Source organism: Leopardus geoffroyi, chromosome C2, assembly GCF_018350155.1.
Source record: "Leopardus geoffroyi isolate Oge1 chromosome C2, O.geoffroyi_Oge1_pat1.0, whole genome shotgun sequence".
NCBI classification, from domain to species: Eukaryota; Metazoa; Chordata; class Mammalia; order Carnivora; family Felidae; genus Leopardus; species Leopardus geoffroyi.
In genome coordinates this window covers 143,841,339-143,855,693 of record NC_059333.1, presented here as the reverse complement: position 1 = coordinate 143,855,693, position 14,355 = coordinate 143,841,339, and the positions used below count along the sequence as shown (strand labels likewise).

The 14,355-nt window shown below is 43.0% G+C and overlaps 1 protein-coding gene across 10 annotated transcripts in view; it reads left to right on the top strand.

Moving 5' to 3' along the window:
- Positions 1-3,404: 3,404 nt before the first annotated feature.
- SLC4A7 (solute carrier family 4 member 7) overlaps positions 3,405-14,355 on the top strand; it is a 110,621-nt gene continuing 99,670 nt past the window's right edge. For 4 of the 10 annotated variants that reach the window (XM_045436386.1, XM_045436384.1, XM_045436381.1 and 1 more), the window contains exon 1: positions 3,459-3,711. In XM_045436386.1, coding sequence (XP_045292342.1) covers positions 3,664-3,711 — 48 coding nt within the window. In that variant the 5' untranslated portion in view covers positions 3,459-3,663. Of the gene's footprint in view, positions 3,712-8,324; positions 8,421-14,355 lie in introns of those variants that run through there. The other 6 variants (XM_045436391.1, XM_045436393.1, XM_045436388.1 and 3 more) reach the window with 3 other exon arrangements.

The following is a 14,355-nucleotide window of genomic DNA, read 5'->3' as shown; positions in this document are numbered from 1 at the left end:
ACATATGTCCTTTCCCCACAACTGGTAGTCCTCATTCCTCTCCTGCCTCAAAAAGCATCCCATTCTGGGGGCGCCTGCCTGGGTGGCTCCGTTGGTTGAGCCTCTGACTCTTGATGTCACCTCAGGTCATGATGTCCAGGTTCCAGGGTTTGAGCCATGCATCTGGCTCCGTGCTGGCAGTGAGGAGCCCGCTTGGGATTCTCTCTCTCCATCCCTCTCTGCCCCTCTCCCACTTGGGCACGTTCTCTCTCTCAAAATAAACAGACTTAAAAAAAAGTTGATCCCATTGTTTCCCATTGAGATTCCCGTGACTGCATTAGAGCTGCACACACTGCATTGTTCGCATTCGTCTACATATTGATGTCTTTCATCTTGAACTCCATGAAACCAGGGATTAGGTCTTTCAGTTTTTGTTGCTGTTGTTTAGAGAGGGAGAAAGTGGGGGATGGGGCAGAGAGAGAAGGAGAGAGAATCTTAAGCAGGTTCCAAAGCTCAGTGTGGAGCCTGACGAGGGGCTAGATCTCACAACCCTGAGATCAATCATGACCTGAGCTGAAATCAAGAGTCAGACATTCAACTGCCTGAGCCACCCAGGCAACCCCTTTGTTTTGGTTTTTAAATTTATCAGAAGAGCCACGATTTTTTTCAATCATCTTCCTTTTGTCTTTCTCCCATTGCAGCTGCCCCGGTGATCTTGTAAACACTATTCCAAACAATTTAGTTTTCCTTATAAGATCAGCTGCTTGGGAACATTTAGATCTCAGCTATGACCAAGAAGAGGCAATGAAGTGATACATAACTGTCAAAGGATCTTCTGTTAAAGGTTAAGGATGGTTCCAGGCTTTTCAAAATGACAAAGAAGCTGCTATTTGTCTTTACAAAATATGCTCTGACTTTTAGAGAGCCGTTGGGAGGAGATTATTCGCTCCTCAAGGTGAAGATCTTGCCAAGAGTTTGCATCCAGGACCCTGCTACTATTACCTACTGTTTCAGGAACCCAGGAAGTGTCCTGGGCTACAGCTGAATGTCATTAATTTTAGGTGCTACGAATTCATTGTTAGTGATGAATTTAGGTTCAAATTCACTTTTGTTTAGCAGTTGTGTCCCTGTGCTACATTTTGGATGAATATTTAAAAGACTTCAGATAATAATTTGCCTTTCAGCACCTTGGAGCATTTCATAGTCATTTACATTTGATGAACGTAATTTTAACACATTACCTTCTTTACTCACTACAGCCATCACCTTAGGATGAACCCTGGCCAAGCCAGAATTAAGTGGGAAGTTGAGAGTAATAAATTCTATAATTCAGACTTTTACTACATTATTGTTTTAGCAGTTGGGACCAAGTGAGAAATGGAAAATGTGCACGGCAACACAGAAGTCACTCAAAAACCAATTGTGGATTAAATAAACCAGGGGCTTATTTTTTCCTTTTGCAAGATGGGTGAGGAGAAACTCAATTTTTCTAGCATGGTCTCCTGAGTACATATGTTCAAGCCTTCTTGAAGTTGACTACTTAGCTCTTTCAACTCTGGCACCAAGGGTCTTGGTTCCTACTTTGTTCCTGTTACTACTTTGACCACAACCTCAGCTGTCACCCAGGATGCTCTTGGGTCTTAATGGATGCCCCCCTTCCCCTCCACCTCCACTTCATTCAATTAACAGAGAGTTTACAAAGGCCAAGCACTCTTCTAGGCGCACTAGGAATTTAACAGCAAACAGACAAAAAAAAAAAAAAAAAATCACTGCTTTCATTGCTTGCATGGAGCATACATGGAACACACATTACTATGTTAATGTATGTGTATAGACAAAGCATAATAAAACATAAAATATACAAAGTGTTATAAGAGGGTAAGTGCTGTACAGAAAAGCAAGGCAGAGAAGGGGGGGTGGAGGGTATTCTGCAGACACTAATTACAGTTTTATGGCTACATTGTAAGAGAGTCCAGAACTAATTCTTCAATATGAATCCATTCACCTTAGAGAGTGATGGGTACAAGTGATTGATGCCTTCAACAATTTTAGGAGGTGCTTTTTAAATTTCTCCATATTCCTTGTTTCATTCTTGTTGCACCTTTTCTTCCCCTTTTCTTATTGTTGTTCAACTATCTTTAATGAGGCATTGGAATGGTGCAACTGAAAGAGCAGGTCTACTGACCAGGACCTAAAGCTAGTTATCTCTATGAGCCTCTGCTTCCTCACCCGTAAAATGGGGATAATAAAACATATTTTGTAGTGTTGTGAGGATTAGAGATGAACCATGTTTACAAAACATCGCAGTCTCTAATTGCTGGCCTCTTTAAACGGTAGCTATTATTAATAGAAACACATATGCTCTTATACAAGTAAGTGAATAATGGGTGCTAGCCTTGAAGTAACTCTGGGAAATTGAGAACAAAAGGGGACTAGGACCCAAACAAGGACCAGGCATGCAGCACCCTTAACTTTCTGACAAAGGGCTTTACTGCTAGAGACGGATAGGACGACGTGTGCTCCAGACCCGGTGTAACATACAGTTTCCCTCCAAAGCATTGATGTCGCTCCTCTCAGCTAACATTTTGTTATCTTTTAAAAACATTCACGATAAGCTTGTGCACAGTGATGCTCATAAGAAGCATGCTAAGTGTCAGGCACGTTTGCGGATAGAAATACACTTAACCCACCCGTGACCCTGTGCGGCCGATCCCATCATCCTTCCCAGTGAGGGTGTAGATATTTGAGAGCCGACCTCGAGGTGTGGATATTTGAGGGTGGACTCAAGAGTGTGGGAGCCGCTGTGGTGCCTGGTCAAGGGGGCAAGCACGCGAGGATACTGTTTTCAGAGTTGGGGTTCACACCTACAGAACTGAGAGATTAAAAAAAAACAAAACAACTTGGAGGAGTCACGAAGACCCGTTAGCTCCTTTGGGGTTCCCGTGAGCGTCCTGGAAAAGGGAGCCATCCTCCTACCCTCCTGCGACTCTGTAAGGAGCCTGGTTAGGAGGTAGGGGCCACGGTAACCCTCCACCGCACTTCGAAACCTCAGGCGAATCTCGCACCTGCAAAACGAGTTAGACAATCTGTTTGGGTCAGTTACGATTTTACAAAGAGGGGCGGAGCCTCCTGAGGAGGCGGGGCGGCGGTGGCGGTGGCGGTGGCGGTGCACGCGGAACGCCGCGAGCCGCCGATTGGCTGGGACGGACGCCCGTCCCGCTTCCCTCCCGCCCCGTCTCCGGGTGGCCTCGCGGCGGGGCCCGCAGGCGCGCAAAGCGGGCTGGCGGTGCCAGACTGGCAGGGGGCGTGACGAGGGAGGCGGGGAGGGGGCGTGTCGGGGCGGGCCCCGGGCGCCGCGCGCGTCACGGCCTGCGGCCCCGCCCCCGGGCCCTACGCGGCTCACTCCTCCTCCCCCGCCTCGTCCTCCCGCTCGCTCAGTTCTCGCTCCACGTTCCACGCCGCGGCCTCGCTCCCCCGGCGAGAGCCAGCCGGCCGCCGCGCGCACCCGCCGCCCCGCGTCTCCCGCGCACGGCTCTCCCCACGCGCGCGCCTCGCTCACGGACGCACGTTCGTTTCCCTTCGCGCGCCCGGGTCTCGGCGGCGGCGGCGGCGGCGGCAGCGGCGGCCGCGGGCGGACCGCGCGGGGCAGCTCCGTAGCGGCCGCCGCGGGCTGGCCGGCGGGCCATGGAGGCGGATGGGGCCGGCGAGCAGATGAGACCGCTACTCACCCGGGTAATGAGCGGGGTGAGGGCGCCGCGGGCGGCACGGCTGCTCGGCGGGGGTGGGGGAAGCGCGGAACGAGGCAGACAAAGGCGGGGGCGCGGCGGCCGTCGCGGTCCGGCCACCTCGTCCCGGGCCCGGCGCCCTCCGCCGCCCCGCAGCCGGCGCGCCTCGCCATCCCCTTTGTGTGGCCGCCCAGGGCGCGGGGGCGAGGGGGCGGCGGCGGCTGCGGCGCCCAGGAGGCCCGAGTGGGGGCAGCCGGCGGCAGCGCGCCGCGGGCATCCTCGCCACCCGCATCCTCGGCGCCCTGCGGGGCCGTCCGTCAGCCCTTGACCCCAACCATCTCTTCCTTTCTCTCCGCAGCGCTCGCCTCCCTTATTCCCGGGCGTGCTCCCCGGCCGGGGGTCTCGGTTCCAGTTGCCTTGGCGCTGGAGTTCAGATTAGCCCCTCGAAAATCCATCTTTCTTCTCCCTCTAAGCGCGGCTCCACCTGTTTCTAGCCCCAGGCAGTGGTGAAGAGTTGGGGTGGATCTTTTCCCTTCTTGCGCGTCTCCCCACCCGGTCCGCGCGGTGTGCTTTTGTTCGGTGAGTTCTCCGGCCGCGTGGACGAGCTGCCTTCGCAGCCAAGGCTGCTTTTCGCTGCTGACTCTGCCTGGTCCGCCTCCTCTTTTGGCGAGAACCAGGGGAGTAGCCTCCTGCCGCAGGCCAAATAGAAAGAGGAAAGTGTCCTGAGCTCTGCGAGCTGCTCCTTTTTAAATCAGCCTAGCAGAATCCTGTATCCCGGTGGCTTTCGCTTCAGGGTTAGAGGGGACTGGGGGTGGGCTTGCAGAAGGCCAGCGTTCCCATTTAGGATGCTGGACGGGCGGCCCATGCTCGACAAACTGACTTCCTGCTCTCATGTAGAATACATGTGTCCCCACAGTTGTGATTCTCCTCTCTCTTCGTAGTTCCTGACTCAAACGGCATGGAAGTGTTGTAAATTTTCCGCTTCCAATTCTTACTCTGTGACCAGCAGAGGAGGGAAGGATGCAGTGAAAATTTTCCAGTCTTTCACAACTAACAGGAAAATTGCTTTTTGTGTGTTTTTATTCGCGTTTTTAACCAGCCGCCCCCGCCCCCCCCCCAATCTTTTTTTAAAGATTATTGTAAGGCCCTGGAGAGTAGTCGTTGATTATTACTTCAGTATGTTCACTTACAAATTCTCAAATCATGGAGGAAAAGGGAGTCTCCAGACAGTGAAGTCATTTAGCAGTGGTTTAGGGGAGGATCAAGTCACAGTGGTGGTAATGGAATCCTGGAAACTCGTTCTAAGGAATCTTCCGTAATTCTTTGTGTGACATTTGAATAAACTGCATTTTGGAGGTCTTTCTTTTTCTTTTTCTTTCTTTCTTTCTTTCTTTTTCTTTCTTTCTTTCTTTCTTTCTTTCTTTCTTTCTTTCTTTCTTTCTTTCTTTTAGCACTTTCTCTACTAATGTGTATCAAATACAGTGTTGTCTGTTCTTAGATTTGTTTGCGAATTTTCAGTTTAGAGCAGTTAAAGAACATTCTAGTTTTCATAAAACTGGATAGAAATTATGATGTCTTCTCAGATATTGGCTGCTTAGCTATCAAAAGAAGCGTGCTAGGGGCGTCTGGGTAGCTCAGTCTGTTAAGCCTCCGATTTCAGTTCAGGTCATGACCCCATGGTTCCTGTGTTTGAGCCCCGAATCAGGCTCTGTGCTGACAGCTCAGAGCCTTTAGCCTGTTTCAGATTCTGTGTCTCCCTCTGTCTCTGCCCCTGCCCAGCTCGCACTGTGTCTCTCTCTGTCTAAAATCAATAAACGTTAACAAAAAAAAAAAAAAAAAAAAAAGGCATGATAATGCCATTGCCTACCAAATCATTCATTCATTCATTCCTCATTGTAATAACACTTAGAACCTATTGTGTAATATCCAACAAGACAGAACCAACTCTGCACTAATGAAACTTACATCCAAATGAATGACAAAGAAATTATCAAGCACTTAATAATGGCATGGCAGGGGAGCACTTTGGAAGGGTATACTTTCGAAATCTTTGGGAAAATAAGACTTGGCCACAGTAAATATGCAAGTCAGTAATAGAAATCAAATGTAATAAACTATCACACAGTCTAAAAATAGAATGAGAGAACTGTAGAACTGTGGTTTATGGAGTACGAACACTGTAACTTGAAAACTGGGAAGAGAGGAACTATTTGTATCAATAAAGTTATATTTTCTCATCAGTTTTCCCCTGGGAAATAAAGTCAGAAGAACGGAAGAGTATGATACTCATCAGTCATTACTTCTCCAACTGGCAACTACTTAGCATAGCCAAAAAAGTAGAATAAAATTAATATTCATCAAATGCTATCTTGGGTATGTGATTATGCAAAATTTTTGAATAAATTGGTGGCAGTATATATGACTCTGAACCAAGTTCATCTGTTCCATAATTTCGGCTCTCAGGTTTCTTCTGCTTCTAAAATTCTGTAATTTTCATTGATCATGGTTTTGGGATAGGAGGAAAGTCATTTATCTTATAAAAATGCAACTTTTGTTTGCTTTATTACAAAAACGTATTGCAGGCTTCTCTTTGGAATTGACTTGAACCATCAGTCGTATTTTCTCATATAGGTTAAATACTCTGTTACAACAGACAGCACTGGTTAGAAGGTTCCCAAGTTTTGACAATTGTTCGTTCTTTTAGGCAGTACGTTATTTAATACAGTTCTGTTACCACTGAAATTTTCAGGCTGCTCCATGAATTTTGTTGGTACACAATTTCATTCATTTCATGGGTATTATGTTATCTCCTAGGTGCCAGGCACTGGGGTATGGGCACACAGGTAGACAGTCCTAACCTCATTGAGTTTACTTTGGCGTGTGTTAGTGAACACAGTGATAGCCATTTGCATTCCTGCTAATTCCATTTGTGAGTGCCAGTTAAAACATTTTCCTGAGTCCATTAGAGACACTTTTAAAAAAGTAGTCATTAGAATAAATAAAAGATACTAACAAACCAGGATGAATTCAGTGGTGATTGGCAAGTAGAAGGTTTTTTTGGTAGGTCTGTAAGTAAGCATAGCCTTTGGGATCTGTGGTTAGGTATTGATAGCTCTAGAGATCATATGTACCCCACGCATATTATCAGAATTTTCGTTACCTTTCGGCCTGTAGTTGGTTTGTTTCTCTGCACCACGATCTATGGAGTTGTAATAAAGGGAGAGATAGGAAATCTCATCCATTCAAATTAAGCTGTAGGACAATTGAGTTGGATTGAAGAATTGCTTTATTTGGTAATTGAGACCGAGAAGTACACAGGTTTTCTTCTAAGGGAGCTTAGGGTATGAAAATTAGAATATTTTGTTACACTAGACTCCTGTTACTTGAGTAGGTTAAAATCGAAAGCCAAAGTAACCTGTTGTTAGAGGAACCTGGTTTATTTTAGTGGTATGTGGGTATGAACCAATATATTCTAAAGCCTTAGTAGTTAAACTTGTCAACATCCTGTAGTGGGTTGTTTTTCTTCCTCTTTCCTTCCCCTTCTTTCTTATTATATTTCATCACAAATATGATGTTAAAGTGGATAGAATCTACAGTTCACAAAATGGGCCATTTACATAAAGGAACATACAGGTGAGTCTAAGGGTTAGTGTTACACATTAGGCAGTGTGGTTTTTGATTCATATTGTAGCTTTCTCTTATCGATTGTGGATTCTCCTATAGTTACCAGTTTTATGGATACAGTATTTCAGATTTTGCTGTAAGCACGTATTCGTAATAAAGATCTGTGTATGTATGTGTAAGGATGCAGCAACTCACTCCCCCGCCCCTTTTTAAACCTCCTTTTGAAACAAGAGAACTTGGTTCCTGTACAAAGCAGGTAGCTATTCCAGTATTCTAGCTTGTAGTGAAGTTTGCCTCTGTTTTTGTTTAGCAAGCAACTTCATGTATTTTGTTGAGTGATACTCATTGAATCACATAACTTGGGGAGACTTTGATGATTATTCGTAACTATGATGATAAACCGTGAAGGGGTCTATGGTTGGCATGGTGCTAAGATAGTGTTTGGTAGTGTTGCTGTTAAGTCTTCCTGAGGGCAGAGGACTTAGCCTGGAGTAGTGCTAGGTTTCGAAATTAGTGACTCTTTGCCTCCCTGGGCTAGACATTTTTAAATGACTGATGGAGGATGAGAGTGGCCAAAACTTTTTGTCAATGCTTGGTTTATGAAGATAATGTGATTATGATGTAAATGTGCATTTTTATCTGGAGCTGATTTGCCAGTGCAGAAACGCTCTAGATGGGCTATTCCAAACAGATTTCCATATTTACTCCAAAGAGGATATTTTTAAATATTTTAATTTTTATTAAGCCATAGTTTGGATTTTAGTAAGTTTAAGCAGGGTTTTTTTTTTTTTTTTTGAATAATACCCAAGTGAAGGGTAAAGCATAGTCTGCCTTTCATAATGAAGTAGGAAAAATACTTTAATATTTTACCTATTTCTTTTTCTTTTGTAGGGAATATGTATATTAGTGTCATTTGGTTTTCATTTTGTTCACATGCCAGTGTAGAATTGTCTTCTCTTTCTATATTCCTGGACTATACTGCTTCTTTTTTGTCAGATTGCCCGATTTGGAGAAGCTGTTGAATTCTGTATCATCTCTGACTAGGAACTTGGGAATTGGATGTACCTTTGGAAATGGATTCACATGTGTAAGGTGGCTATACTTTATTTTATATCATAGACAAGAGTGTGGAATGGTTTCTCAGAAGAGCATGAGAAGGGTAAACATGATACATATAATCTCTTTCTCAGAATTTGCTGTAGCATATAATTAACACTTGGTGCTTGTATGTTTGGTGCATGTTCTTTTAGATATAGGGTGTTTTAAGCTTGATACCATTCTTTATTCTGGAAAAATACTGAAGATACACAGATTCTTACCTTGGGAATTGATGTACTCAACAAAGATAGGAATAAAGCAAATTCATATATAATAGACTGTATTCTCATTGAGTTCCATGGAAGTATTGGAGATGTTTTCATTAAAAAAAAAAAAAAAAGTTCTGTCAAGCAACAAATTTTGGGGAGCACCTGGGTGGCTCAGTTGGTTGACCGTCCGACTCTTGATTTCTGCTCAGGTCATCATCCCAAGGTGGTGGGATTGAGCCCTGTGTTGGGCTCTGCACTGAGCTTGGAGCCTACCTGAGATTCTTTCTGTCTCTCTCTCTCCCTCTGCCCCTCTCCCCCGCTCACATACGCATTCTCTCTCTCTCTCTCTCTCTCTCTCTCTCTGTAAAATAAAAAAATACCATTTTTGATAAGAATTTAAATTAGAAATTTCCATTCTATTATAGTTTGGCTGCTGGGATACCATCATGATCTAGAAAACATCTTTCCTTTTTAAAAATTGTAGGACTTTTTAATGTTTGCCATGGGTGGATGGGGTTTTGGGGGGAAGGAAGTTGTCTGGGAAGAGAGGGAAGAAGGGTATTACTGAACTCTTTGTTTGAATTACAACAGATGCCCCTTGTAAGCAGATTCAAACTTCAGCACAAGGCTCCATGAGAGGAGCCTGGTCTGGGCTTCAGCCCCCACTGGCCCTCTCCTTGGAATGCCCTTCTGCCCTTTTGCCCTCCTGTAGGGTACCAGTCCCAAATCAGATGTGGTAGTCCTGCGTTTGTCAGTTTTCGATTTAATACTTCTCTCTCTCTCCTAATCATTTCACCTGCTAGACTGTAATCATGCTTGGGGATTTTCTGTTCTACATTTAAAACTCCTGGAATTTTTTCCTCCCCTGGGCATTCACATTGTCACATTCAGATCTGCAGCAGAATTATATTTCTGGTAGATTCTGCTGTTTAATGTGAAATGCATTTCATTCTGAAAATCCTTGATCTTGAGATCATATTGTACAAAATGAATTAAAGACCAACTTTCTTAATCCTGTAAGAATCTAATGTATTTGTTTAAAATGGGAGCCACCTGTGTAAAAATAAGACTACAACCCCTCGTAACCGTTTCCACAGTTATTTAATAGGATTTACTTTGTGTGATATCATTAATTGTTAAACATGATCCCTTTTGAGGGTGCTTTATTTGCTTTACATCAAGGTACACTTCGTGGTGAATTCTGTGCTGTTTTTTCATTAGTTCTGGGTTCTGTCCTAGCATTTGAAATATCAGTGAGGCCACAGATAATATAGCGCTTCTATTCAAAATTACTTTTAAAATAGATAAGACCATGGGGACTGTGGTCCATGAATTCCCAGACACTGGAAAATTTTATGTTTGTATGCATTCTTTGTAGGCGAGGATCAAGTAGCTTTACATTGAGATCTCAAAGGGGTTTTTAATCCAAAAAATAGCTAAGGAATACGTAGTCTGAAAATTGGCTTAGCCGGTTTCTTTAATGTTCATAGTAGTCTTACATTTTGTTTAAATAGATGACAGTAATTATATATGCCCCAGTATTTGCTAAAGTTTGTTTTGTGGAATACTTCATCTATAGCAGGTTTGGCCAAAGAACTACTCTGTGTAGCCAGATAAGTTTGGGAAGTGTCACACAGTATACATTTTGGAGATTCATAATGCATAATGGTATATTAAAGGCTCTGTGAAATCGTCTAATAAATACATTAAACTTTGGGGAGAGAATGCAGCCATGTGAAGTGGAAATTTCTGATGGTTATTACGAAATATGAACAGTAGGTCACTCATCTGTTTTATTACAGGTCTAAGAAAACAAGTCCTGTGAGAGGGATAATTCACTTGGTTACAGTGGCAGGAGAGATTTGAAAAAAAAAAAAAAATGTATCACTTAAGAAGATGTTTTGGAAGCAACCTGATAGGGTCTGGTTGAATACATTATGGTATATCCACAGAGTGGGGTACTACGGCTCTTAAAAAAAAGGTGGGGGGGGGAAGATGTCTTTGTACTGATGTGGCAGATCTCTAGGATAAATTGATGGAAAGAAGCAACGTGAGGGACAGAGGGCACTATACAGCGCCTTTTCTTTAAGGGGGATAATAAGAACGTATAGTTGTATTTACTAGGATTTTTATAAATACACTGGAAAGGTAAATAAAAAGACTAACAAGAAATGGTTGCCATAGAGAGTATGAGGGAACAGGACCTGAGGCAGGGGTAGGAACAAAACCAGTGTGTCCCTTTCTATGTAATTTTGGATTTTGAACCTCGCAAACATAGTAGCTATTCGGTAAAAGAGGGGATGGTTTCTTATGTCACTTTATGTCATGGGTTAACATATTTCGTGAGAGACATATGGCTTGATGTAGTCTAATATGTTATGAACTGCTTAACTTTAACTTAGGGAGTCGTGAACACACGACTCGGTAAAATCACATGCTACATGCCTACTGGTGTTACTGAATGTCCGAGTCCTTTGGCACCTTTGGGTTTGCATGTTACTGATGTCCTGATTGTCCTTTCACTTTCACGTCATTTCTGTCCTGGGACTTAGACTGTGGAAGAGCCAGTAGAAGCCAGTGGGAAGACACTGAGGATGCTGTTATACATGGAATGCCTTAGGCATAGGAAAAGAGCTGTTTGGTTGTATATTTTTTTAAACTTAGAATTTTCCTTTGCAATTTTTATACTTAACTTCAATCGAGGATCATAAATGTTAAAAAAAAATCACCCAGACTAATTACAATGAATTGTTGAGATTACAGTGGTGCAGTGGCAGGGGGCACCATTCATGCTGTTTTCCTGGTTTTGCTCCAGAAGGCACCATTTACGCTGAGTGTGGTACGGCCGCTTCCCCACAGAGCTGTGTGACCTGGAGGTGTGGTGGGAAGACGACACTATGACTGTGCCTTCCTCACGTGGGAAGTGTTGATCCTCAGGCTGGATTGATTAATTCACGAATTAACTAATTTTAATTAGTTAAAAAAGCTAGTTAAAAATAAGACTAAGAAATGATTTCTGTTTAGCTAGGTTTTTCATTTTTTTAAAACTTTTTTAAAGTTTATTTATTTTGAGAGAGAGAGAGAGAGGACGAGCAAGAGAGGGGCAAAGAGAGAGGGAGAGAGAGAGAGAATCCTAAGCAGGGTCGGTGCTGTCAGCACAGAGCCCGATGCCGGGTTCAGTCCCAGGAACCCTGAGATCATGACCTGAGCCAAAACCAAGAGTCAGATGCTTAACTGACTGAGCCACCCTGGGGGCTCTTCTGTTGAGCCAGGTTTTAGAAGTCAGTAACTTGGAAAAGAGAATCTTTTCTTTTCTTCTCTTGAAAGTATTTTCCTATTTGAGCGTAAACCTCCGTGGTATTCCTAGACTTCCCAGCACCTGAGATGGAATAATGAAACCTCTTCCAGTGGGCACACTGGATAAGGAGGAGGAATGCTGTGTGATTCTCACGTCGGGAATCGCTAATCGAGGACTTGGGGGTTTTGTCCTTTGCCTTGGGGGCAAGGGAAGAACAGGTAACTGACTCTTTAGAGAAAGCCTGCTTTGAGCCGTGCATCTTATTAGGCATCTTTTAATCACTTATTATCCCTCTTACAGATGGGAACTCCTAGGCAGAGAGATTTTCTGAAATTTCCCAGTCCGTACAATTAGTAGGAGGCTAAGCTGAGATTTGAACTCATGGTCGATGCGAAATCGCTCGTGTTCCATATCTCATTATTCTAGAGTAATCCGTGATCCCTGTTTGTCAATGCCATTTAACATTAATCACATTAGATCATTTTACATGTATGATACTTTGAAAGCCTTAGATAATTGAGCCGAGTTTTATAGTTAACAGCTTTTATTACTGTAACTTTTGTGACTTTGTTGCTAATATTATAGAAATAAAGTATTTAAAAGAAATTTGCCTCTTTGCCTCCAGATTCAGGAAACCTGAATTTTTCTGGATCATTGTTGAATGAATCCTCCTTTAGGTCTCTTCCCGCAGTTAGGTCTGTTCTGTGGTTTAACGTGTAGAAAATGTTCAGTGACTGTTCAATGAATGAATATAAGGATAATGTCATGAACTCCTAAGATTTGAAGCTGAATATGTTCCTAGTGAGTTGTTCAATCAGTCAGTTAAGAAATTATATAGCTTCTGTCTGGTGGTGTTACCATGAAGCAAAAGACTCTTACTTTGCCAGTAGAAGAAAATGTTTTTTGCCTTTGTTCTGTTGTGGTGGACGGGGGTGGGGGGTGGGGGGTGTGGATATTGAATAAATACAGTTTGGAGTGATCCCAGAGTAAGAGTACTTAATATTTTTTTACCCTGAGATACAATTTCAGGCAAGTGAGTGTTGAGCACGTTAAAATGAAAATTTTATGGCTCAGTATATTTTCACAAGTTCTAAATACATTTAAATACATTGTTGGAAAAGAGTGCATTGGTATTTTACTTGTATAGTAACACTTGTGTAATTGCTTTATGAAAATCTGTGACATTTAATGTATACAATTACAAAAGGACCAGTAGCAAGAAAAGGGATCTCAAAGCCCAGATACAATGTCAGCTGCTATATATATTGGTTCGAAATTGTGCTGTTTCTCTAAATTCTTTAGAATTATTACTTACATAAAAGAATTTTTGTTCTGTTCATTTGCTTTAAATTTTATGATTTTGTGGTTTGTGGGCTTTCTTCCTTCCTGGATCCCACCTTCCTGACTTCCCAGTCCACCTTCCTGACTTCCCAGTCTGTGCATCTGTGTTTGCACAGGTGCCATAACTGGCCAGTGCCCTGGCTCAATAGAGTCCTTTCAGTAATATTCTGTACTTAGTTTTGTTTTGTTTATAATTGTTCCCAGATGACCTTCTAACACGTTGAGGAGGAGTTTCTTTATCCATTTATGCACGTACCATTAGCAGTATCCTCAGGATAAGGTTCTGCTGTGAGCCTGTTTAAATCTGGGCAGTTGGCCTCCCTTTTGTTAGGAATAAGGGATTCATTCAGACCAAAATTGGCCTTTATGTGGTCTTACATTTTAGCTTATTGAACTGTTTTTATTCAGTAATAGGAAATTCACGAAATAACCACAAGTCCCAAGCCTTATTTTTAAGACAAGGTAAAATTTGGATGTAGCCTAACCTTAGACCCTGGTGTGACAAGTACACGCTTGGGTTTGAGACACATGTCGGGTTCCCATACATCGTCATCTGCCACCAGGTGGCCTTGGGCAACTCACATCTTTGAATCTCATTTTTCTCATCTATAAAATTGAAATTATAATACTTACAGGGCTTCTTCAGGATCAGGGAAAAGCATATAGTGTGCATAAAATGCTGAATGTGCCTGTGGAAGCTTGTAATTAGTAACCATTGTATACTTTTATGCAATGTCTCATGTAACAGAATTCTAAAAGAATTAGTCTCCATATTGATTGAAGAAATAGAAAACAAAGTCTTAACTATCCTTAACTTCTGGCATTGAGATCTTCTAGATAGCTCTGTGGGAAGGAATTATGTATTGGGAAAAACCCAGTCCTCTTCCTGTATTTTTCCTTTTCTCTCACATGACTGCCACACTTACAACACTTCTGACGACAGATGTGTGTGTGTATGTGTGTGTGTGTAGGGGGGGATTCCTCCTACCAGTCAATGCTGTGGCCCTAGCTGGGTGTTACAATTTAACTTCATTCTGGCACTGTCTACCGGGAGATAGCATCAGACCCCACAAGTTAAGCA